The sequence below is a fragment of the Electrophorus electricus genome, chromosome 17 (assembly GCF_041902795.1).
Source record: "Electrophorus electricus isolate QZ-2024a chromosome 17, ASM4190279v1, whole genome shotgun sequence".
NCBI classification, from domain to species: Eukaryota; Metazoa; Chordata; class Actinopteri; order Gymnotiformes; family Gymnotidae; genus Electrophorus; species Electrophorus electricus.
Window position 1 is genome coordinate 11,557,928 of NC_137513.1, and position 27,322 is coordinate 11,585,249.

Here is a 27,322-nt window from a genome sequence, read left to right on the forward strand (position 1 = left end):
AATGTATAAAAAGTATGTTCAAGCTGAACTCTGACAAACCTTCCCATGTTGTATGTAGGACTTCTTCCAGTCTTCTTCCAGTCTTTCTTCCTGTGTTTCATGTTTGTGGTCTCTCTCTCGCTCTGTCTGTCTGTCTGTCTCTCTCTCTCTCTCTGTCTATCTCTCACTTTCTCTCATATAGATCCTCCTGTCATAAAGGATGCTAAGAGCTCAGAGACACAGGTGGGCCGTCAGGGGATTCTGCAGTGTGATGCCACAGCTGTCCCAAAGCCCGAGTTTGAGTGGTACCGAGATGACAAGAGGTACTGACCCTAGTTAATACAATTATCATACTAAAAACACGTATAAAAACATAGCCAATACTCTAAAGTAAATCCACTTATCATAGAGAGTTGATATCACTAGTAAATATCAACAGAGGGACTGACCACAGTAATAAATACACTTACTGCAGAGGATTTCACAACAATCGTAAGTAGAGCAGATTACTGGGTTGAAGTGGTGATGGGCTGTTCACAATAGTCTCAATGACACACAGGCTTAATCTCATCAAGAGGGTAAGTGGCAACACATCAAAACATGCTTTGTTTTATACTGAAGGGTAATGTTCAACAACTTGCTAGCATCATTGCTAACAGGGTAAAAGATTATGCTGAGAAAAATAATGCAATACTGTAAATCCAGTAATATAGTAAATGTATAGTGTGCATTCTCTCATGCACAAATGTTAATTTATGCTTACAGCATCAATTCCATGCATGAATGTGTCCTCTTTCTTGGGATCCCATGCTAGTAGCCATTGAACCAGTAGCCAGTAGCCATTGAATCCATATTGAATTATCATTGCTCTTAATTAACTTCAGCCAAAGTAAGCCTCTTACTTTCAATGTCAAAATGTGTTGGCAATCAAATTATACACACAAAAAATATCCATGACTTTGACAACTTCACCAAATGGATTCATGCACATGCCCTATGCTTTAGTGGCCAAAGTGTAGCAGGAGTCTATTGTTTTGTGCACTCACTCAGTATGTGACCATTCAAGGCATGTGACATGTCTATGTTTTCATCTGAGGGAGTAATATTTGTTTGTGTAAGTCACTTCTGAGATGACACCTAAACACTTGTCATGAAGTGGTTTGTTAGAGCCCCTCTCAACACCAAGTGATCCAGTGCCTTTTCCATAGGTGCTAACCAGTGTCACTCAAAGAAAATAGTTATTTATGGCCCAATAGCAACCACACAATCTAAGACAGACCAATTGTAGCTTCCTATTATGAACAATTATTCATGAAAACTACATTATGTTGTTGCTATTAGCTTGAGAATGTTTTGTTATGAAGGAGATGAATGTATGTTTTATAAAATGTGAACAAGCAAATAAAGAACTTTACACTTTAATAACATTCCATATGCTGTTTAAAGGTGTCATACAGTTGCTTTAATGATAAATGAATCTTCTGTGACAAAATCTAAAGATATCTTACATCCTAAACATTGTTAAAAGACCTTTTAAAAGGACAGTCGTGATCCATGTGTAAACACAGAGTAAAAATACTGTGTATTCAGTATGGGATTTCTGGCAAATGGTTGAATGAAGATAGCTGAAAATCAGTATGGAGGTAGTTTTAAGAAATTTTATTTGGTATATTGGACTGTGTTTTACGAAAATTCAATGCTATCAATTAATTTTACTTAAAAATCCAGAATGGGTCCATCCACAGACTCTGTCCACTGTCTCCATGGATGAAGGTTGGCAGGAGTTCCATGTTGTAATAAATTGCCACTAGTCTTTCTCTGGTAGTGAGGAGGGTACTTCAAAATAGGGGTTCTGGTGAATCTTTGCTTGAAGGTCAGGAAGGAGGTGGAAGCTATTTTGTTCCATTTTAGATTTCTGGGTTTTCACTTAAGCAGTGAAATGAGGGGACTAGCTACCATGCAAAATCCATGGATGAATCAATGATCAAAGATTATAAAACCCTGAAATCTCTAAAGCTCCTTGGCATTATATGTTGAGACCCAGAGGTAGTGACAAAATAATCTTTCCACTCAGCCTCTTCAGGAGCAAGCACAAGTGAAACTTTACAGGTCAAGTTTAGTAAAACATCACTGTGAGTACACTGATTCCTCTATAGTCAGAACATGGTCACAAAGAAGAATCCAGGTCCTGCAGGAGAGGTAGATGGATGATTTTAGATTAATTCCAAGGACTCTTGAATTAATTATCAATGGCCTTAGTTCCAGGCACTGGAAGTGGAGCTGTATCCATTGTATTTTTGGTGGAGTAGTGCGAGGCAGCAGTATTCAGTAGTGTAGTGCCATGGATGATGTGGGGGTAGTGTGGCTTACTTTTGGTGATAACCTCTGATATATGTGAATACTCAAAAGCATTATCAGAAATATCAGTGAGAAATATCAGGAGAAATCTCAATGTTTATATCAAGGCTTTCTATGCTGATAGTGTCGCAGGGGATAGCCAGACACTGGGCATGACAGTACTTATTTTGGTAAATGAATTCTGTGGTTGACCATGAGATGGCAGGATTCGATTCGGTTTAGCTAGCCAGTGGTAACCTAATATAAGAGACTGGCAGAGTAGACTATGAGGAGGATGGACCCCCTTTGAGTCTTGTTTCCTCTTAATGTTTCTTCCTCATGCTCTAGGGAGTTTTTTTCTTTGCCACTGTCACCCTTGGCTTGCTCACTGGGGGCTTGGACTCAGACATGGATAAAGCTGCTTTGTGACAATGGCCATTGTAAAAAGCACTATATAAATAAATTTGACTTTGACTTTAAATTTGATTATGATTAACAGGGAAATGGTCTCAAAATGAAAAACTGAAAACTTGTGTAACACAAGAGGGCACATGATCTCGGTGACTTCAGATCCAGTCACATCATCAATGCAGTTGATGTGAAAAGGGAGTTTATATACAGAGATGGGTAGTTCCAGTTTACCGGCAGTTTTAATTTGTTTGACTTGGGAATTATATTTTTGCAGTACTAAACTGTATTACAGCTGAAACAGAGATATTATTACACCAGACTAAATGTGTGCAAATGGTACATTTTCTATTTTCAGGTAGGGGAAGAACCAGGTTACCCTTGAGGCACTGAGGATCTTGACGCAAAGCAGCACAAGTATTTTTGAAACAGCCATTCTGTCCAGAGTAGAGATACAACCCCTGTTTCTCCTTTGATGTGCCTCTGGCTCAGCCAATTTCCATGACTTCTCCATCAGAGGGGTGCACAAAGATCTTTATGGGATTGGTACTCAAGCATTGGTAGAGCACAAATACGGTTGTTTACTTTTATAGAGAATATAGACCATTGAATGAATTGGGAGAGTGAAAGATGATCATTTGTGCATTGTAGCTGGGATTTAAGGGCTTCATTAAAACCTTTCCTGTTTTGAGCATACTCCAAGTAACTTTTAAGTGGCTAGCGTGAAACTCTTGAGGGAGTAGTCGACAGACAAAATTCTCCATTGATTGATTTGCAGCAATTGTTGCCCTGGATCCTTGCCACTCAGGGAATGATCAATCACTTCCCAGAACAGTAGTTCAAAGGCTGAGCATGACCGGAAGCTAGTTTGTGCACTCCACATGACCAAAGCCCAGCTAAGGGCTATGCCAGTCATTAAGGAAAGCAGAAAAGTGATTTTTGCATCATCAGGATTAAAGGTTGAGGACTGACAACTGAAATACAGAAAGCACTGTAAAGAAAAATAAAAAGCCTTTTCATTCACATAAAGAACCTTCATATTTGTCAGGCATTGCTAAACAGAATGGGCTGGCCATAATTTTACATACATAATTTTACGTTGACACTAGAGTGGTGGTAGAGAGTGCATTAGTCTGAACTGCTGCTGGTGCTGGTTTGTAGTTATGTAAAATAATGAAAATAATGCAATAATTTGTCTATGGCCTACATTTGCATATGTTTGTGAGAGCCCAGTATTTTGCCCCGGGCTATTACGATGAAAATTTCGCTATTACGCTTATTCCATTTGTGTTACTTATGTCGTTCATCTGATTTATTCCCTGGGAAGATTACAGTAAACTTGGATGAAGACTTTGTAGTGGTCCAGCTGTCAGTGAAGTTATGATACAATTATCTGCACTGTCTTGCAAAAATTAAAATACTGACTGAACAAACAAACAAATGATCAAAGAAATAAATGAGCAGACTTTAGTTTTGTGGAGATTGTCTTTTTTTTAGTCTTGGTTCCTCTCAGGGTTTCTTTCTCATGCTCTAGGGAGTTTTTCCTTGGCACTGTTGCCCTTGGCTTGCTCACTGGAGACTTGGACTTGGACATTTGTGAAGTTGCTTTGTGACAGCATCTGTTATAAAAAGCACTATATAAATACATTTGGTTTGATTTGATTTAAACAGTAGATAAAATAAGTACTGAGAACAGATAAGCAATGAAAGCCTATTCCAGGTTCATACAGTAGAAGTCCTAGTCTAGGTATAAGTACTGGTCACACTGTTAATACATGTAATCTGTCATGGAATTATAGCAGTTAGATGATATGCCCAAGAAAATTACTAAAGAGCTCTATTAAGTAACAGTTAATTTTGTGTAGCCCTGTCAGATATGTACAGTACACTGCATGTGTAATCCAGAGGTCACATAAACTCTGTGGGTCTAAGCCTTACTCTCATTCATTCATCTGTAGTTCTGATCCACAATTTTAATCCATCCCTTCCTTCTGAAAGATCATGTTAAAGCACTTGATCGCTAATGTTATAGAGCTCCAACATTCCTCTTAAACATGATAAATCAGCTGTTCATATTATGTCCCCAATAAATAGTTTAAATTTGGTCAAATTTTCATTTTTTTTTTTTTTATACAGGTTTATAGCTGTATACATTTGTTCTATATGGAGCAGCAAAGATTGCTTTAATTAGAATGACCTTTTTGGTCTTTTGGGGCTCTGTTTCCTTTCTTTCATTCTTTATTTCTATTTCTTTTCTATTTTTTTCCTTTTTTCTCTGTATAGACTTTTTTTAAGTTGTTTTCAGAATGCACAAAGGTTTCCTCCTTTTGACCTTTTTGTGTAAAAGCATGAGAGTGCAGCAAAAGTGAACAGATTTAAAATCTTTTATCATCTTACTGACTAAAGTCTCTAGGTCTGAGCCTTCTCTGCTTCTCTGCTACCAGAGAGAGATGATATTGTTTTTTACATCTCCTTTAATGTTGCAGCGAATCAAATGACGTTTTTATCTAAGTAAACTCACAGAAAGCTGTTTTATTGGAAGAACAAGAAACATGAAGTACTCTGTGGTAAGACAAACAGAAAACCACCTTTATTCATCAAAGTTTCCAAGAAACAAGTGCAGAGCTCCATAAATCTCATACAAACATCTCCATATCTGATTCACGAAACTATCATACAACATCAAAACAAGTTCAAAGCTAGAGAACAATCAGAACAATCTCAACATGAGTGCTGATTTAAGATAAGCCTCTTTACTGGCATGGAAACAAGCGCTTGAGTATCACTTATGAGGTGTCATAATTTATACTTGTCCACATAATTTCCATGAAATACACCCACACATTTCTCTATTTACAATCACTAGTCAAAGGCCAATTAACTTGTAAAGTTATGAAATCATGGTTCATATTTGCCAAACAATTCAATGTATGCTGAAAATATTCACACTGTAGTACTTGCTTATCCAGGGCTAATTATGTGTTTTGCATGCATTTTAATGACTCCTCCTAAGCTTAACATATTTATCCCTCCCCTTCTCTCTCTCTCTCTCTCTCTCTCTCTCTCACTCTCTCTCGCTCTCTCTCTCTCTCTCTCTCTCTCTCTCTCTCTCTCTCGCTCGCTCTCTCTCGCTCTTGCTCTCTCTTTCTCTAGGCTGTCCAATATGCAAGGTATTACTATTCAGATCACTGGTACTCGTACCATGTTACTGGTAGCTAATGTCACAGAAGATGATTATGGAAATTACACTTGTGTGGCCACCAACCGTCTGGGAATACACAATGCTAGTGTGTTTCTTTACAGTAAGTAACACACATTCATACATGCACACACAAACACATACACACCAATATAGTATTTAACACACATCAGGCTAATCTGTTGGGTGTTAGGTCTCAGTCAATTGGAGCTGAAATCATTAGAGACCAAAGATCACTCTAGCAGCAGTGTGTTTTCACCTTTCACATTAAACATTTTAGTCAGAGATCTTTGGTTAATGGAAGCCTGCTGTTTCAAGTAACATGTCAACTAACACTGAGTTACTTTATTAGGTACACCTACTCTATAGGTGTGCCTGCAGGGTATTAGGTCTTTTGAGTAAGTTCTATGTACTCAGATCAGATGATCAGGTGATTGCTTGCTCAATACACATTTGTCCCAAGTTTCTATAAATATATGGAGCTTGTGCAGCTGATGAAGGACCTCTGTATGAAACATTCTGTTTCTATATAAATAAAGTACCTGAAAAGCTGCTGGAAGATGGGAATGCAGCACTATGATTGATCAGTACTGTGACCATCACTGAGACCAACCAGTTGATATACACCACAGCAACAGTGATACTTGAAATGCTTGGCTACAATGTGAACATCATCAAGGAGCAGTATCCTGTGTCAAGAAAGAGAGGCTTGCTGAAGGTACCTATGAAGTACAACAAGCTGTCAATACCTAAGGCCTTGAAAACTGCCAAGCAAACATTAACAGTTCTGGCCCAACAGTTCTGGAGGTACACAAGAGAAGTAGAAGCCAGGAGAATAAACAGAATGTTCTCCTATGAGCCATTCAAAACGTGCTCTTGGTGGCATGGTATAAGCATGAGAAAAGACCCACCAAAGCTGTACTGTGTTGATAGGTCCAGCGATTACTGAACCTGAGAGCAGACCACAGCACCCTCCCAGAACAGAATCCAGTAACCATTATGTTAACAATCATCTGAAAAAGGGTTTCAAGTATGAAGAGCTGGACAGCTCCAGGCCCTGAACATGGTCCATGCCTACTGGCTGATGAAGCTGACAGCTTTCCATGAGTGCCTGGCAGCACAAATGAACCAGCTGAAAAGGGATGGAATCCACCTTGAATGGTTAACTGATAGCCAGACAGGCCTGATATTTTGGGCTTCTAGGTATTAGCATCAATTCCTGTATTTAAGCAGTATTCTAGTTCAATAGTATCTTAAACTCTAACCTATTCTACAGGCTAGGATATATTGTGAGTAGATGGCAAAGCACTTTTTACGTCACTTTGGATAAGAGCCTCTACTAAATGTTAAAAATGTAAATGTAAATGTGAAGGACCTCCAGAAAGTGACCATACCCTCCAACTACCAGCTGATAACCAACTTCTGTACAACATGGAAGATTCTGTCACACATCATTGCAGCTACATGAGTGGGGCCAAGAAAGGCATTGGCAAGTACACCAGAGAAGCCAAGCACCAGCTGCTGGTTGATAAAACAGTCACTCGAGACTGTAAGACCAGACAGACTAACCTGTGCACCACCTGGAAAGACTATAAGAAAGCTTATGATTCAATGCCCCACACATGGTTCCTGCAATACTTGATGATATATATATATATATATATATATATATATATATATATATATATATATATATATATATATACACACACACACACACACACACACACACACACACACACACACACACACATATATATATAGTGTGTGTGTATGTGTGTGTGTATATATATATATATATATATATATATATATATATATATATATATATATATATATATATATATATATAAGTTAATATGGGGCATTGAATCATAAGCTTTCTTATAGTATTTCCAGGTGGTGCACAGGTTGATCTGTCTGGTCTTACAGTCTCGATATAGTATTTAGTATTTATGTATTTACAAGTGGTGCGTAAATAGTAGTAAAATAGTGCGGAAATTTACAAGTGCCTTTACAGGGTAAAAGCATCAAGTTTGCTTTTAAAGCATCATTTAGTCAAAATGTGGTTACTCAAGAAAAACCTTAATCCACAATTGCTGAACAATAGTGGTTCCAGCAATAGTGGATTCAACGTGCAAAAGACTTTATAACTGCCTGTAAAATATTTTATCAGCTTATTAGGTTTTATTAGCTTGTTACATACAGAGTAGGTACCTAATTAACTGATCAGCCATTTACACACACAGTCTCTATCTATCTATCTATCTATCTATCTATCTATCTATCTATCTATCTATCTATCTATCTATCTATCTATCTATCTATCTATCTATCTATCTATCTATCTATCTATCCATCTATCTATGTGTTGATTATATTGCTCATAGTTTTAACAAGTGATTTGTACTTGTTGCCAGTTTCTTGACATAATGATGTCCATGATACACACTGCATTTAATAATTATGTAATGATTAGGAGTGTTTGATGCATGTTCTAAATTAGGGTGACCATATTTTGTTTACAAAGAAATAGGGGAGGGTAGCACGTAACCACTTTATATAAATAGCAAAATTATTTATTAGGGTTATTTACAGGACTAATAGCAGTGTTAAATTGCAACATGTGGGAATGTAGTCCAATACACATTTCCACACAGACTTTAGCCAATTCACATCTATAATTCTTTCAGATTTGTTTTTCATTTGCTTTATTAGACATACAAGCTGAAAAAATAATTTAATCAAAGTGGAGGTGGTGGGATGTGAGCTTAAATAGGCCGATTTATCAAATTATTTTGTCACAAGCATGCTGTCCATGGACAAAACACAAATAGCAGAGCATATCTATCAGCTCCGTGTTTTGTCATTTAATGAGCCCAACCCTCAGAGCATCTCTATCAGCTCTGTGATTAGGCCTAAGGTTAAGGTGCCATACAAAATATCCTAAATAAGAAGATAATGTGTCCTCTCTGGCTATTTCTCTGGCCGGATTAGTTTAGTTTCTAAAAAGAGGATATGTCTGGGGAAAAAGAGGACGTTTGGGGAAAAAAATTACTTCTCTGGGGAAAAATAAGACATGTCGGGGAATAGAGGACATGTCTGGGAAAAAGAGGACGTCAACCTATCTAACACGTTGTTGCTATGGAGAGAAAATCCTTCACTTGTTATTGTGTATTTTATACTTTATACCACCAGATGTCACAATGCACCAATAAATGTCTCCTCATAGGGTGCAGCGGTGAAGCTTTTCCTTTTCTGTCTTCTTTAAAATAGAATTATGATCAGATTATTTTCCACATTTTAATTTAATTACTGCCATTGTTAATACAATATTATTTTCTCTGTCCTAATATACCTGATCACCTCGTTCTGTATTTACTGAGCCCTCTAGGAGCTGATTACGGTGTGTTAGAGCAGAGAAAGTCCTTGTGTTCCCCTGTTTGGACCTTGTCAGCTTTAGAAAACTAATTCTCTCTAGATTTCTCAGTTTCTGTTTGGACTTTTGTAGCATTATTTATTATTTAATGAATGAGATTATGATTGTCACTATACATATACATTTTTGGAAGTATTTAAGATTACTTTTTAAGAAAGGTCTCTTAACTGGTCTTTAATTGATCTCTTTTAAAGTGCTTGTTAAATCTTACTACTCATGTTCTCATTTTTTTGTTGTCTTAAGGACCTGGAACTGGGAGGGACATCAATGGCTCTGCCTGCATTTGTCAATCAGTGTGGCTCCTCTTCCTGCCCTTCCTCCTGCCTCTACTCAAGTGTTAATAATCAGCTCTGCACTACTTCAGAATCATGCCCACTCTTCTCTCTCTCTCTCTCTCTCTCTCTCTTTCTCTCTCTATCCATCTATCTATCTATCTATCTATCTATCTATCTATCTATCTATCTATCTATCTCACTCCCACTCTCTTTGTCCCAGACTGTTTGCATTACCACCCAGAATGAACCGTGCCTCCATGCACGCAAACTAGGTACATTTACAATTCAGAAAGTAAATCAGAATGGGCAATTGATATGGTTTAATGTTGAACATTTTTTAAAATGTAACATGAAAGGGAATATGGGAGGAATTAGACAGAAGACAGTGCTCTTTATAGAATATGATTATTGTTTCTTTATTTGTTGAGTCCTCATTTTCGATTGTCTAGGTGTTCATTTAGTTTGGCTTGTCTTTTCTCACACCATTCTGAGAACAAACAGAATAAAATTATGCTAACTAAGTTTCAACACTAACTACAACAGTCAATAATCATCCAAATATTTGGAAAATAAAGTAATGCTAATTTTAATAGTACACTCTCTCCAGGTTTCTTCAGGACCTGCCAGACATATGATGAAAGCAACATGGTGTGCAGCATCAGAAAAACATTTTATTAGCTGTAATACATATAAGCTATAGCTAGCAGTCTTAGCAACCAGCGCTCAGTAACACCAAATGGAAAATAGCCAATCAACTATTTCTTGAGCCTCAACTTCCTGATTTCAACTCAGACACCAAACTTTTTCACAATGTTGGCATAAAAGCTCCTAAAAGTTGTTACAAATTAGTCAGCTGGCAGCAAAGTACCTCTCTATCTCAGCCCAAAATGGACAGCTGTGTGGCAGACACATATAGAGATTGTCTCTGTTAAAAGTCAGCCATAGTGTAGAATCTCTACAGATGGAGTTAACACTGACTAGGCCTCAAGCATCAGTCAAGAATCATCATAACCCACAGGCTAGGCTCTATTACCATAGCAACAGAGGCTCAGTTAATAGCACCGCGCCTTCTGAAATGTGTAGCACGCATGTTTGCCTTCGTCCTCATCAGGAAACTCAGAACTAGTACTTTGAGCAGCTTTTGTTTGAGCTGTTTTGAGTTTATTTGAGTTGTAGTCTGGGGGCATCATGGGAAAAAATAATTAAGTAATTAAGTAATAAATAAATTTTAAAAATAAAAAATAAAAAAATAATTAAATAAAAACAGGCCCAATTTAAGCATAGTGAATTTCAGTGAATATAACTGAATTCACTTGAATTAATCATTTGGAGTGTAACAGTCTTATGTAAAAGTATGGACTGTTTTTTGCACTACTCATATTGAACATCTGATTCTTCTCAAAAGAGGATTAAATGAATCTTTGGGAAGGACGGCGCGTGCTGAGAGATACATATTGTGTGTTGTTTGTTCATTTTTTTAAAGCTGTTCCTTCACTTTAACAAAAGTTCATCACTCTGATTATAAACTCATACCATTTTAACAGGTTTTAGGGCAGGCCGGGTGGTTTCCTGGTTACTAACTTTGCTGTGAGAATCACCCACTAGCGCCTCTTCTTCCATCCACTGCCCTTAACCATCTGTGGTATGTGTACCATACGGCTAATCTGTGTGACTTTGGACTGAAATGTATGACACCAATGAATGCTCAGCTTATTGTTTTTATTTTATCTTTGCTCCTCTCTTCTGTGTATTTTTAATGGAATCTCACAGAGAGGTTTTTCATCCATTTCAATTAATGTTGTATATATCTTCTTGAAAAAAAAAAAAAAAAAAAAAAAAAATATATATATATATATATATATATATATATATATATATATATATATTTTTTTTTTTTATTTTTTTTTTTTTTTTTTTACATCCATGTTTCTTAATAGGCTCGTGAATTTGTTCAGGCATAACTTGTAGTTATCACTGGTAGCACCCTGATGCACCCTATAAGTAAAACCAATTAGGATACAAAACCGAAGGTTTTTAACAACAATAAATTACATGATATAAGCTCTTAAACAAAAGATAGATCCACTGTCCCTTTGAGTTGAAATGTCTTCTTATTTTCATTTTTATAGAGTGTAATGATGTCTATTATTGAGATTTTAGCATTAAAGTGTGAATACCTACATGCTCATTGCCAAAACATAAAGTCTAAAAAAGAACAAGAAGCTATTGTGATATTTAGATGAATTATGAAAGTATGTTCTCTCTTCTGACCTGTATTTAAACTAGGTTATGTTTTGCATTATTTTTAAATACAAGTATATACTTTGAATGTATCTTCTCCATGTGGCCTAATGGTTAATTTAAACCTTGGATACTCTTTTTCTTGCCCATGCCCAAGCCTCTTGAGTGAATGACAGCGCCGTCAACCAGTGAGCTGCCAGTGGCTGTTTTGATGCCTTGTTAATCCTACAAATAGAACCAACTTGTTCCATCCTTTCCACTCCTTTGTGATAAGACTGGGCAGGTTCTTTGTCATAGTTTAGAGTAGGCAAGTCTATGTGCTAAAGCAGTCAGATATAAAGGGCTAGCGATCCCCTTTAGACAAACTTTCCTCCATTATGACAGGTAGCCGCCAGCAAGAGAAACACCTAGATATACACTTACAGTCAGAAATACAGTCATGATTGGCTTCTCAATTGCCTATAGATTACCCTACTCTAAAGTGTGACTCGTATGTTTTGTAGCCTATGTGATATACAAGTGTCAATGCAGTGGATACGTGCATATATTTGATTTTACGTTAATACACTTACACAATCTATGAAGCATCTACCCATGACTGTTGTTACAAGCCATCAGGTCTAGCTAACAATAGTTGCATTATGTGTAGCCTTACAACTTCTTCTTTCCCCTGACAGCAAAATGTTTTTCTTTTTAAATGCCATTTATGTCTGTGAACCTTATTCGGCTATATACCACTCCAAAAATGGAACAAGTCTTCTCATGTTAGTAGGAAATTCTACACCCTTGTTTCAATGCAAAGAACATTTTCTAATGGCTTTGATTTATTCTTCGACTATTGCAATCAGTTTCTAAAAATCGTATGTACTGTAAAGTACCCATGAAACGTTCAGAAATGAAATAAAGTCATTTGAATTGGACGTGCTGTATTTAAAAATAGTTATGGGGTTTTTTTGTTTGTTTGTTTTTTGTTTGTTTGTTTTTTGCTGTGTATGTTAACAACTTAAGAATTATGTTTATCATATAAGGAACAAATAAACTGATGATTTATGAATTGAATAGTTTATTGTCAATATAAAATACTGGAACATATATCGATTTGTACGCATAATTAAAGCACACGTCATCATCACAGCTGGACATACAGGACAAGCAGATACCTGTATTGCTATCTGACATAACTTCCAGCTTGTTGTCCCTTGGTAACCAGAAATTTCAAATAATGGCCATACAAGTGCAGTGTTCCTCTATATTGGGGGGGGGGGGGGGGGGTAATTATTTTTATATTTATTTGATATGTATTTATTTATTTGTATGCTGTTCCTGGATATGCATTTGAACACCCAGCCAATTCACAAAAAAAGTTAAATAAATACAGTGATTTTGAAAAATTCATGATAGCACAGGTAATAGTTGCATGACTTGTAATTTCTGTGACTTCACTTGAAGTTTATACCTGTAGTAATACCTGAAAGTAAGGGGATATCAGGCAACTCATTAGATTTGTACCATGCAATACTGCTTCCTGTAGGTTTACAATTTGATAAAATACAACTTACAGTGAAAAGGTAAGACATGTGCATTTATAGAGCTACTGATTAACAATAATGTTGGGGTGATCTTAAGATTATAATATAGTTCCATCATTCATAGATTGAAAGATTTGGCATCCTGTGAGTTATTTAGAAGTACACTCTTTGAAATGTAGATTTTATGTTCATAGTTATTGTATGTTATAGCTGGACTAGAAACATACCTAAAACAGCCAGATTTTAGTTCCTGGTGCAACAAAGATCATAAAAATGTAACAGGTAATTGGCTGACAAATCTGGATGCTGACTCTGTCCTTATAGATTTGGTTTGTTATATAAAAACACACTAGCATTCTAGCATTATTTTTTGTTTAGAAGCAGTTTTGATTACTGGTTTTAAATATCATCTTTATTTTTTACTCTGGTTATTGTTGCTTCCTATAATTGAGGTAACTTGCCAAAATCATTAATACATAATATTCATTTACATGACTTACATACAAAATGCTATTCCTTGGTTTATTTTTTAAGATCAGGACAAGAAACATTAGATAATGTTCAGGTAGAGAACAGCTGTAGTCAGAGTTCTATAGCACCACCACAACAGGATGGAGGATTTAATTTTTTTTTACAATCCTCCCTCTGCTCGAGGCTAACCCTCCACCATGGCAGTGCCTATAGTGTGTTATCACCTGCTCAGACATGACTTGGTGAAAAGAACAGACTAACAAGGCCAGTAACCAGGGTGGGTTTATGTCAGCACCAATAATTACAAAAGTAGGACCTGTGGGCAGGCTACTATATAATCAATAATAATAATTCATAGTTTATTTCAAACTTATTCTCATTTTTTAAACATTTAACTTATCCCACAGATGCAACAGAATAGCAAATTATATTATTTATGTGAATCATACATAGATAATGTAAACAAACATTGCAAACAAGTACTGATGTTTTCTCTGGTAGATGAATAGACAAACGTTCTAATTCTTTATCAGCAGTTGAAGGAGTTAACTCTAGGTGGCAGTAGAGACAAAAAGAAAAAAACAGTGTAGTGTAGCGGCCATCCCTCCAATGATAATGTTCCACCCAGCAGCTGTCATTGGCCACAACAAGTGTGCAGTATCAGAGCAGTGTAGTGCTCAGAGCTAAAGCTATGCAAGGATTTAGATTTTGATGGCATTGGGGGAGACTCGTTAGGATTAGGTAGGTGTGTGTGTGTGTGTGTGTGTGTGTGTGTGTGTGTGTGTGTGTGTGTGTGTGTGTGTGTGTGTGTGTGCGCGTGCGGGCATAAAAAGGACCTTTGTTCAAAAGGTCTAGTCCTTTGGAAACCTTGTGTATTACACTGAACTACAGTACGCTGCAATTAATTAGCATGTAGTATGTAGGACATACAGGCATATAAAGAAAACACACCCATCTTGTAATGATAATTGGCACATTTCTTTATTTTGAAAACAGACACTGAAAGTTTTTTTTCACAAGTTAACTCCTTTTAGATTCATACTTGACATTGCACTCACGTAAACATAGGAAATTGCTGTTTTTTTAAAAATTTGTTTGATTTTCTTTTCATTTTGAACATCAGCGCAGGAATATATCCAATTGATATCAAACTGTCATAACAACACCAAGGACATCGAAAAGAAGCCACACATTTTGGCTATTGTGACTGCGAGAAGGTTTTCCTCTCCGGAGGAATTCCCATGCAAATGAGTCAAATGGGTTCAAGCTATCTATGAAATGCTGGCCAAAACAATGCATCAACATAGAACACTGAAAGGGAATAATACTTCTCCCTGTTAAACAGCAGTGCACTACTACTATGGTGAATGGAAAAGGGTTCTGCAAGTGAATAACTATAAATGCAAACCAAGTTCAACAAGTCAGATAGAGTAAGAAAATGTATGATCTGTCCTTTGGTGGAGTTCATGAAAGTACTGGGTTGATTTCTTGTCTGTTTCTTGCACACTGAAGCAGTCAGCACCAGATCACTTCACTGCTAGCTTGAGCCGCAAGTTGCATATGGAAACTCCCCCCAGGATGTAAGAAAGTCATTGCCACACACAAAAAAAATATTGGACAAACAAATTAAAACTGACTGTCTTTACAATCAGAGGGCAAAGAGAAACCTTTTAATTAGTTGTTATCGTTTTACAATTTTGCATCTTCTTAAGCATTCTCATCCTCATTCTCTTCCTTGCCTGCTTCTGAACCAACCCCGTCTGCTGGCTCACAAATCTCTGCAGCATCTGTGAATGGAAATGTCAAAAAATACTCCTTTTCACATGCTCAAATGAGCAACATCATGTGGTTCTTAAATATAATTAAATTACCAAAATTAGCAATAATGTGTAAGGTCTATTTTTACATGGAGTTACCTGCAGTCAGTCACATGTTTAAACACATGATTGATTGTCTTAGTATGCATGTTCAGTGAGAATCTTTGCTTTGACAGATAACAGTTTGGCTGAAGTTTTTATACTTGACTAAACGGTTTAGAGTCAGGCTGTCTTCCTGAAGTGGCAGTAAACAATGCTCTTAAAGGTTGATAATTGTATGCACAGCTATACAGAATCTGATAGAACAGATTAATTGTGGTTAATTCATGCACTTCAGATTAAGTTGAGTGGCCCACATCAGTATGGATCTCAAGGCAAAACCACCACACAATTAAAGACGAAACTACAGAGGTAAGAAATCAATTCTGTAATTCAGTTAGCTGAAGATTCATCCTGTTTTCCCTTCAACGATCACTGTCATGCAGTAACAGCTGATTCTGTAGCGTTAGACATGCGCAGCAAATTGTGCCAGACTATGAATGGTCCTGTGCTTGAAAATGTGCTTTGTATCTCAGCTTAAGGTTCTGTCTTCTGTCTTTTCATTTTTTTGATAAGGTGTGCTTAGATTTTAGTTTTATCGCTAATATTCTTTAATTCAAGTTTATCCCATTGCATAGCTGATTTTGTTTGGTTTTATCATCTTTTTCATTAAGCTGCTACTAGCCTTCCTCAAAACATGCTAATGACATACTCCAATCTTTAAAGGTCTGAGGGCACTAAAGGGCCCAGTGAGGAAATGGCAACACATCATCATCACATTTAATTATGGCATGTACTTTGATTGGTCTCATGAATGTGGTGGTTTTATTTTAACTCTACTGTTGTAATACGTGCCGCAATCATTACTTAGCAGAGCAATCTTTAGTAACATTTCCATTGTGCTGGTTCCTGATTAAGAAACCAATTTTCTAGCTTTTCTTATGTATACTCACATAGCAAATCCAACCAAACAAAAGAGTGCTGTTATCCAGACTATGCATGTTCTGATCCATAATAGTAATACAAGAGTGAAGAGTACTCTTTTTAAGTGCAGGAAGTAAAAGCAAACATGTCATTCCATTTATAAAAAGAATTCAAATTTCAGTGCTTAATTAGTGTATTTGTATGATCTGTGTATCATTAATGATGGGTTTACAGTCAGCTCTAGCCACTACAGGTTTGAGTATGCAAATGATGATACAAATGAGCAAACACCTTACTGTATAGGAAATTCAGCTTGTGACAATTTATATCAAATGAAACACATAACACTGGGTAAAGTTTATATTAGATTTTGCAAGAAGCCTGTGTAAAAACTATAAAAACCAGCAACCAACTCTCCTTTATCTTTCAAATTAAATTGGTGCATTCTTAAAAATTTGCAATATGTTATTTTCACTCCTTCGATTACAATCATTTCATTTTCTGCGGTGACTCACCTTTTTTGTCTTGTGTTTGGTCTGCATCCTCACGATCAGCGGTCTCGCTAGCAGCAGGCACATCGGCTTGTTTGGCTTCCGCCTTCACCTCCTTCTCTTTCTGGTCTGCGTTCATGTTCTCCAAGGGCTTCTCAGCCTCACTGGCACCCTCTGCCTCTTTAGGCTTCTCTGCCTCCTTCACTTCCTCATTCACTTCCTGTTTGGTGGGCGGTTCTGAGGGTGAAGTGGGAGGAGCTTCAGCCTTGCTCTCATCGACTGCTGGAGAATTAGCAGGTGGTTCGGCCACAGGGCTCTTGGCCTTCCCCTCCCCAGGCTTGGTGGCACTGCCTTCACCAGGTTTCTCTGCTGTTGGGGAGGTGGCATCCTTCTTTTCACCACCCTCCTCAGTCTTGGGCTCGTCAGCTGATGCCTCAGCTGCCTCCTCAGCTGACACCTCCTGTGTGGCAGGACTGTCCTCCTCCTTATCATCATCCTTCATCTTTTTACGGATGATATGCCCACGGAAGCTGGCCTGGATCTTGGTGGCAGCCTTGTGGGCTTTGTCTTCTGGTTTGGTGCCATCTTGTTTGATCTCCTGATCAGCCTCTTCGTTCTTCTCCACCTAAGAGACAGGAACAGCATTAGGTAAGGTCACATGCAGTTTCAGAAGCCTCTTTAATCACAGCATGAACTGAGTATCAAATCTGAGCGGAACGATGAGCAAGTTAGTGCACACAAATTATTTATTGTTTTTTTCTGTAGATTGCACTAGCCAAAACTGTGGAAAAACACCCAAGCTTTCACTAAACTGTCATTATTCACAGAGATTGCATCAGATAAGAGTCAAAACACAAAAACACTATGTTTAAGAGGAGTGAAATTAAATCCATTGTTTTCCAGGGTTGACTAAACTTGCAGTGCACTGGTTTAGTCCTGGCAATTCTGATTCCATAGCAGGGATTAAACCTCTTGCGGTGGGGGGCCGGCAGTCATGCAGCAGTGAGATGCCTTACATTTAACACAGGCTGCAGGGCTGAAGCCAGTGGGCAGGGCACTACAGAGGTTTAGCTGTTTAACTTCAAACTGACAATTAAAATTAAAATGAATTATATGTGTGTTTTCTTTTAATAGAGTTCTGCTTTTCATATAATGGCCTTTTCACAACCATTTCTCTTTTTGGTTGGGATTATGTATTCATTATACTTGTTTGAACTCCTTGTAATGTCACTGAAATATCTAAAGAATCCAGGAAGTTTGCCGATCCCTTGCTCGAGCTAACCATCCAACAGCTCCAGCAAGGACACCCTGCTGCACTTTAATCACCTCGCAGGAGCACATGCTCCACAGGACACTATATGATATTATGACAGATAATTTGAATATGACACATACTGTAAAAATGTACCAGGAACCTTTATAAAAAAAATTTATTTCCAAAAAAAATTCATCTTTTAGAAAAAATTCAAAATTCAAGAAAACAATTCACAGCATTTTGAAAGTAAAGCTCGATAAGGATCTGTTGCACAGAACAGGCTGGCTAACAACAGGCCAAACACCAGTAGCTGCAGCCACAAAGGCAACCAGAAAGCATTCAATATGTCTGTTAAACTTCCATGCGTAAGAGCACACTGATCCTGTGGGGCAGTGAGGAAACCCCCACAGTTTGAACCACAGCACTGACCAATAACCACAGCATTTCACCAGCCTCAGAGTCTGGGCTAAATGAAATCAGGCTTGTCAAATCAAGCTTATCAAAATTAAGCACATTAAAAACAGACAGCTCCATTTTGACGCTAAATGCAAAAAATCTATAATCAGCCCATAGATGATAATGGACAGTGTATATCAAGTGTATCGTTGCATTCACTCTGACAGGGGATCTTGGCTGACTTCCTGATGAGTCTGCCGTTTTCTTGTGGATCACCGGGCAGTCGAGGTTTTGGTTCAGTGTTTAATGAGCTGCCTCAGTCACGCACTGCGAAGCTCTACCTGGGCAACTACTTCTGCGGCTTCTGTAAGGCCACTATGCATCCATTACCATGCCCTCTGCGGCTTTTGTAAGGCTCCCATCACCGTGCCCTCGCTCACAGCTCCATGGCCAAAGACCTCCAGGGATCTTGGTCACTGGCAATGCACATCCTGAGATCTATGCTTCTCTCCACAGAACAAATAGTAAGTTTACAACTAGTCAGTCTTGTTATGCACCTTAACCAATCACAGCTGCAGGAGGTGGGGTGCAAGATGAAGTGTACGTAATCTGTATGTGGTGTAAATGCCAGATATTTGATTGGTGATATCAGGGAAATTGCTACTGTGTCCTTGGTTTGCAACAGGATGTTCTGTCTATATGCTGATACAAGAGAGTCCACAGCAACTTAGATGATGCCCTTAATGTAGTTTTTGTACAGGATTTTTCATCTATAAAGTATAAAAATTCACTGCCTCATTAGTCAAATGCTTCTTGGCACCTGGCAATAACGGAGCAAGTGGGTGGGGACAGTCCCTCAGCTCCCAATGTTCACACATAAAACCTCTCCTTCTGTCCTGCACTCATGGGTGCCAGGAACCACTGAGAGACCAAATGGCAGCATTGGAGCTGATCAGCAATGACTGGACATTCAAAAGGCATGTTCAAAATGGAGCACGGCTGAACAATCCTGATGATGTATGGCTCAAGTACCCGCTGTGCTCATGGAAGTGCTGCAGAGGCCACAATCAAAAAGGGGTCGAGAGCTATTAATCCTAAAACTATAACTCAGTTGAAGTCGGCATTTACAGCTAGAGGGAATGGCCTGTTAAATCCAGATTAGGAGTCTGTAAAAACGTTTGTAAATATAAATGACTGGGAAACATGGGAAGGTTTTGAGTTGCACTGATTTTTCAAAATGTTTCTTACCTAAACTCTATTATGAAGACTTGTAGACAGACCATGTATTTTTGGTGTTACAATAACATACTCAAATTTCAATGTTCCTACCACAGAGAAGTGGTACATGTTAGTTATGGGATTTTATAGTCTTGTGATACTAGCATGGTACACAGGAAGCATTATAGCATTAAAGGTGTTAGCCCTTTATAACATCACTCACTACAAATTAAAGGCCATCCTTTAAACATCCATCACACAGTGTAATTTAATCATTTTGATAAAGTAAAACATGTGGCTAATATTGTAATAACACATATTATTGATGTATTAGCATGCTAACAATGCACAGTCCAAATGAGAAATGTTGTTTAAAGCTTTTTTAGAGGAAGGTTTTAAATTTGACAAGCATGGTGTGGCAGACTGGGGACATGAATAAGTGAGAGCTTGTTTACCTTTTCATGCCAGGATCCTCAGCTGATTTCCCCACCAAATGGATGTTATTTTAATACTCATATGTCTCTAATGAAAAAACAAAACATAATCGAAAAAATTTAAATGAAAAATGACAAATAATGTATGAACGATATATTTAAGTCAAACAATTGCAAAGAAATAATAAAATGATTATCCAAGCATAAACTGAAAAACAAAATCAGGGATATTATGCAGAAATAAGGAGGTGAATCTGAATCAAATTATAATCCATTGTAGATGTATTATGAAAATAATACATTGCTGGTGAAAATAAAATGTAAAAAAAAAATTAAGATATCTACATTTTATATAAAGGTTTTTTTTCTATATTATAGGTGCTTTCTTGGATTATTTAAAAGTCTTTATGGTATAATACTGAAATTTTAATGCTGACAACTCGTTTATAAGTTATTAATCAAAGGACCAGTTGAGTGTGAGCCATCTGGGACAAGAATTAAAGTGAAAATAATAGAGTCATTGTCACTTAATGGATCTGACTAAAAAACCAAGCAAACAGATTCTTCTATAGTCTTATGGCAAAATTCTACTAGAACATTGTATCTTAGCTCCTAAGTCAAGTTCACAAATTAATGTGCTGTAGACACTGAAACATTGCCTTGACCCAGTTAGATCCTGGTTTCCTGCACAGATAAGACAGCGGTGGCCATTCACATACTCCCTGTTACACTTTAATGGGGCATCTCAAAGGCATCTGGCACCACACAGTGCCGAGTCAGGTTCTGAGATGGGGCCAGATTCTTGTGTTGGCTTTTCTGTTACTGGATCCTTAGTAATGAGCTAGAGGAGTTATATGAGGTGAGAGGACATGTGCATTCTATGGAAGAAGTCTCATTGTTAAGGCCACTATTTTAATTTGCGATAGTTTCCCTTAAAGGAAAGACAGCTGTAGTCACTCTTACTGACACTGTAAGCTATTTATAATCAATAAGCAATCAATACACTCATCTCATCTGCTTATGTTGTACCATATTGTCTCCTGTGTATTGTAATAATTTTTCCTGTTAAACCTATCAGCCAATCAGCTATAAACGCAAATACTCTTGCACAATGAGATCTTCTTTACAGCTTTATAAAGCTTCACTGATGTCTAATAGTGAATGAGGAATGTTTATATTTGCACACAAAACCATGTATATTAAAATAAATTTGATTTTAAAAGCCTTGTTTATTTGTGAATGTTACTATTCCTAAATGTAATTAGTGTATATGAGGCAAGGTAAGTATTTCCCCTTATTAGGAAACCTGTTGCTTAGTCTGAGATTAGAGCAGCATGTGTTCTGTAAAATGGCTAACGATATAGATATTGTGTGCTGTTAGCAAGGCTGCGCAGTAACAGGCAATGTCTTGTAGCTGCTTCTGCCGAATGACTCATTTCTCATGAGTCACTCCCGTCATTTCAATCTCCGATCACTCGAGACCATGACATCATCTGCAAATTACACCAGTGGACCCTGTCTCTGAGGTAAATACTGTTAGGGCCTTTGTTGAACACAAGGTTCTTAAAAAAGGAACAAACTATACTAAAAAGCGAAAAAAAAAAAAAAAAAAAAAAAAAAACAAAGCAAAGGAGGATGATCTATGGAATATTGCTAATACTACAATTATATGGTATCTAGGTTTGAGATACCATATGCATTAAAGTGTGGCAATTGGAACAACCCTTAGGTTTAAGAAGGTTACCCATGGCAGTTTTAAATGCTTAGTCTGAAACCTGAAAATAATGTAATTTACCACAAAGATGACTAATAGTTTCTGAATTTTTGCATGAAATCATTCCCATTTGTGAGGTTTTTGACCAGAAAATATATTGAGACAATATATGGTAAGTGATCATCAAAAAAGACATAACTAATGCTTCTTAAATTTTGTTTGACATTTATGCTCTGATTGTAATATGAAGATGAAATAATCTGATGTTTTGTTTATTTGTAATAATTTTGATTTTATTAGGCAGATTTATGTACTCTTTGCGACTTGTTACCATGAACTTTAAATTATGCTTTCCTCTTAACAACAAACCAGCATTGAATTAGTCATTGAAGATGGCCAGTTACATATGAAAACTGTCAGAGAAGTTGTGAACAATCAAGCTCACATCAGTCCATGCCTGTTAGAGGAAGCCTGTCCAATCCAAATGATTGACACCGAGTTGCAGTTCAGAGCAAATGCACCAGTGTGCAGCCATAACTCATGCAGTTCATTATGAGACAGCTGCAATGGAGCTGTTTAAAGAGAAGGCAGGGCCTTGGGGTTAACACAATGTATTTACCCATCCTCCACATGCAGTTGGTTTGAATTACCTTTATGTCAGCATGGAGTCTGGCCTTGATTTCCAGGTAACTGTATCATCAGGACTCACAGTAGCACTAAACTGGCAAGGGGAAGGGATTATTTCTGGATTATTTGTTTTTATTGTTCAAGGTACCTTTCAGAAAGCAAGTGGACATTTTGGAATCATAATGCATTGTTCTTGCTATCCAAGTAATTATTTCCTGCTAGCTGATAAGTATGCATATCTAACTGTCCAAAGGATTTATAGTCAAATGATATGTGATTTATAGAAATATCTGTTGATCTGAAGCATGGCAGTCTCTTAAAGTAAAATGGATGCTGAAAATGAGACAGTCATCTGGTTTGAAAGAACCAACTTTATGTGCCATTTAATTAATTAATTTAATATATTTATATAGATGGCAATTTATATATCTTAATTTACAGTATATACAGATGGACATGGTATCTGAAAATCTGGACACACTATCACAACGCAGGAACGTTGTGTACGTGGTGCTCGTGCTAACTGGATTTTTATGCATGAAGCCTTCCTCCTATAAAGCATTATTCAAGATACAGTTCCTAGTATTTCACCTAGCCGGTACCGTGTCGAATAAGACGTTTCTGTTTTATGGTGGCGCGTTGGTGTCGCCCAGTGGTACGGCATAGCTGTGAACCACGCCCCGGCGGAGTGTCGGAGATAGCGCTTTAAATTCCCCTCCCCCACGTCACCGCGCAGCCATACTTAAGGTACCGTTAAGGATTTCAGGTCGGGAGAGAGAGAAAAGACCGAAAAATCGTTAGATCGCAACATAAATGCAGATACTGTGGGTTTTCTTGTACATGAATATTCAAGACAACGCATCACCGCTGGACGTCTACTTAAAATTCATCGCCCCGGCGAGAAGTCTCTCGACACGGGAATAAGGCATGTAGTCGGATTGCACCTAGTTTAACCGAGTTATGTGCAATACGATTTACATTAAAAATTATATTCTAACAAATGCGATTCCATACTCCACGACAGTCACAAAGTGTACTGAGCTGCTGCACTTTCCTTGTAGACACAACCTATCAAAGTAGGCTATATGTCAACAGTTCGTGCAAGCTAAACCAGCAGTTACACAATATCATCCTATATGGGTTATTTGAAAAGGTGCCCTGTTTTTTTTGTAGGTGGTGAGACGGAAGCATGCGTGAGGGTGTTGCAGTCTGCAGCGAAATCTCCCGTCTCGTTCTCTCGTTTCTCACGCGCAGCACCACACCCTTTTATCCTGCCGACTCCCGCAGGAGCGTGGGTCCAGGTAAATATGACTTCACGGTTGCCGACCAGGACGATGAGCGCCTAATCCAAGTGTGAGGGATTTTTGGCTCAGCTATGCAAAGTGGCAGTATGCGTCTTTATTTACAGAACTTATAACTGCCTCTGGTCTGTGGCTAATTAGCCTTGTCGTCCAAGAACAAAGGCGGCGAGAGTGTAACGGACACCCCCTCCACAATCATAACCATCTCCTAACTGTGCCACCTGCACCTCGTTCCCTTACCGTCCGCTTTTCGGTGCATCGTTACACGGAACCTCCCGTTTTTCTACGGCTTTAACACGCCGCCTCACGTACTGTCAAGCACTTTATTCGTCAAAAGCGACGTGGCAACCGGCTTCGCGCCTGCAAGAGTGGGTCTTTACTGACAGTTCCAACTATATACGTGCAGACATGAATTTGGGCTTGTGCGAGCTGTACTGTGCCATTGGAATTTAATACAAAATACCCGGGAAAGCAAAGCCTTCCTGTTTCTAATACAACGCACACTGGCCGGTAAAAACGACAATGAGTCATACAGTGACATGTAGTCATACTGTGAAGTGCTGCTTGAAATTATTGTTTTTTGAGAAATAAAAGCGATTAACGGCGCTGTATACACCCGGTATGCCTAACAAAAAGCGCGTTTATCTGTCTTATATGAGAGAATCGCAGCGAATTTTCCGAGATTCCCCAGACCCACCTTCGCGTTCACTGCACCTCTCTTCTCAGTAAAAGAAATGGGAATACGCGCTCTCAGACAATAATGGAGAAAGAACCCGTGCATGTCCGAAAGAACAGGTGTCGCTCTTTAGAAATCCGTAGTAAGAATGTACACTTTATGTCCCAGGACAATCATAATGTTTCTAAGGCACTAATTCATATATGCTCCGGTCTCCCTAGAGACCGCGGCCATGTAACTGCCAAATGAGTCCGCACCCCACCCTTTTTTCAGTTCAAACTTAGAACTCTGTCTTCACGCCGGCACCTAATTACACCCAAAATGCATTACCACCGTAATTACGTTTGCGTTAACTGTTGCCTTAAAACAATTTTAATAATTCCTCGTTTTATATTATGCAACATTTATTAACAAAGAGAAGCTTGATTGAAGCAAACCTATTAAGGAATCACTGCAAATGCACCTGAATCACAGGTGCAAGCTTTGATGCAAAGTCAAATCCAGATTGGTTATTTGATCTAAACTGGTTGATGTCAGTGGCTGATGCAGTCATATCAGAATATAAATTCCATTAATACAGAACTGTAGTCCTCCAGTCATATTGTTACCACCTTAATTACATTAGCAAGGCGTGTCAGATTTTTCAAGGCTATCTGAGAAGCTAGTGGAGAGTGAAGTCACAGCAGATTAAAAAAAAGCCTGTATTCAAATCACAAATAAATGCTCAAAAATGAAGAATAAAAAGATAAAGAGTATTTACCGGCTTTGTTCTTCTTATACAGCACAGCATACTTGTAGTATCCTTTCTTTTTCGTCTTCTTTTCCTTCCTTTTTTTCACTTCTCTCACACTCCCTCTCTCCCTCTCTCGCTCTCTCTCTCTCGCTCTCCCTCACTCGCTCTCTCACTCTCTCGTACACGCACTCCGGCTGTATCAACAGCTGAGATGTCTGATGCTTTTACTCATTACAGTTGGCCCACACACAGTCCACTCGTCGGCTTGTAGCTCGCTCTGAGACAAGCTGCCTAACAATGGCTACTAACCCACCCTATAAACCCCTCCTCTCTCTCTCTCTCTCTCTCTCTCTCTCTCTCTCTCTCTCTCTCTCTCTCTCTCTCTACCTCTCTCACTCACTCTCTCTCTTCCTCTACCTCCCTCACTCACTCTCACTCTCTCTCTCCATTTCTCTCTCTCCCACACAGATGAATCCACCCAATGGGCCCCCCTCCTCCCCCCATGCTTAGGCTATAACCCCACCCATTCCTGTAGCATATATGAATGACTGAATATCTCCAATCTGTCCAGACTCTTCCAACACCCCACCCCCCGCCACACACACCGACTCTCTTCCTTTTTTCTCCACATTTAGGGCGGTGGTCCTATTGCCTATTAGTAGGTTCTCAGTGTGGTTCTCTGCAGGATGGACCCAGCCCCAATTGATCCATCTAGCCATTATTAATCCCATCCTCACTGAAATCAGGTGTGATTGTTCATATCTGGTATGCAGTATATTTGGTGGCAGTTGGAAGGCCGAACATTAAGTCTCTCCTGCATTTTCTGAGTGCTGTTCACATGGTAACAAGGCTGAATGGATGGCTGTGAAAAAGCCCAGTGGTGTGGGATGCTGGTCTCATGTCTGGCATCAAAAGTGCACACACACATACTGAAATGACCGGGATCAGACCTCGGCATGTGGACCACCCCATTCTTCATCCCCCAGCCCCCAAGCAGCTGCCAGCCTCACAACAAAAGGCAGAGTCTAGGACACTGCTCCTTAGAAAAGATCCCCTCAGCCATTCCATCTCCATCTTTTCCTCACTGGTAGTCCAGGACATCCATCAGGTTTTACCGGCAGCTACAGGCAGATTCCAGAGCACACATTCAGAATGTAAGTAGAATGATTTTGCTCACAACTCCATACAGGTACCCACAAGAGTCCCCAGCCCAGCTGTCATAATACCTCACTCATTCTCTGTAGCCTAAACTGAAGAACAGCACCCCATACCTCCCTGTTCACAGGAGATGGATAAAATAGCAAAGAAAGGAGATGTAGTGACAAATTGCATCAGATCTTTAGTCTCACAATGAATGAAGAACAAAACCAAGTCTCCTTAAATATGAGAAATTGTCTGATTAGGTTTTGCTGAGAAATATCCCCGCCAATAGTTAAACATTAAAATCATTCCATATTCCATATTTTTAGTTCTCCACATCTTAAAGAAATAATTTTTTACCTAATTCCATGGATCAAAGAAAATGAATTGGAATTAAAAAAATTATTTAATATATGCATGTGTTACTTCCCAATAGTTCTTTCAACAGGGAGAGACCCGCTATATCTAAATTTCTTTCATTGAAGTTCCGCTGCTACAGCTGTCACAACAGCCTCTAAAACCAAAAGATGTATGCACCTTATCTGCAAACTGCAAACACATATCACCCACTTAATAAAAGAGTGGAAAGACAACTTTTGGTTAAGTCGATTAGAAAATTGTCTGGGGTGAGAGTTTGACAGGTTCACCAACTGCTAAGTAGCATTAAAATGATACAAAA

The 27,322-nt window shown here is 38.3% G+C and overlaps 2 protein-coding genes across 6 annotated transcripts in view; one reads left to right on the forward strand and one right to left on the reverse strand.

Annotated features, from left to right (window-relative positions):
* The window catches only part of lsamp (limbic system associated membrane protein), a 722,044-nt gene extending 710,587 nt beyond the window's left edge, over window positions 1–11,457 (forward strand). For 4 of the 5 annotated variants that reach the window (XM_035534192.2, XM_027016165.3, XM_027016164.3 and 1 more), the window contains 3 exons: window positions 182–302; window positions 5,878–6,026; window positions 9,606–10,232. In XM_035534192.2, coding sequence (XP_035390085.1) covers window positions 182–302; window positions 5,878–6,026; window positions 9,606–9,703 — 368 coding nt within the window. In that variant the 3' untranslated portion in view covers window positions 9,704–10,232. Of the gene's footprint in view, window positions 1–181; window positions 303–5,877; window positions 6,027–9,605; window positions 10,233–11,181 lie in introns of those variants that run through there. The other variant, XR_014118001.1, reaches the window with a different exon arrangement.
* A 3,383-nt stretch (window positions 11,458–14,840) lies between these two features.
* On the reverse strand, window positions 14,841–25,801 carry gap43 (growth associated protein 43). The gene is made up of 3 exons (XM_027016177.3): window positions 25,531–25,801; window positions 17,174–17,774; window positions 14,841–15,665 (listed from the first exon to the last, which is right to left on the reverse strand). The coding sequence occupies exons 1-3, from the start codon at window positions 25,558–25,560 to the stop codon at window positions 15,586–15,588; spliced, it is 711 nt and encodes a 236-aa protein (XP_026871978.2). The 5' UTR covers window positions 25,561–25,801; the 3' UTR covers window positions 14,841–15,585.
* Between the last annotated feature and the right edge of the window lie 1,521 nt (window positions 25,802–27,322).

Coding starts and splice junctions, on each gene's coding strand:
- gap43 (XM_027016177.3), bottom strand. CDS start 25,560: ATGCTGTGCTGTATAAGAAGAACAAAGCCG. Junction 17,775..25,530: donor GTATAAGAAGAACAAAGCCG/GTAAATACTCTT, acceptor CCTGTCTCTTAG/GTGGAGAAGAACGAAGAGGC. Junction 15,666..17,173: donor CCAAACACAAGACAAAAAAG/GTGAGTCACCGC, acceptor TTCCATTCACAG/ATGCTGCAGAGATTTGTGAG.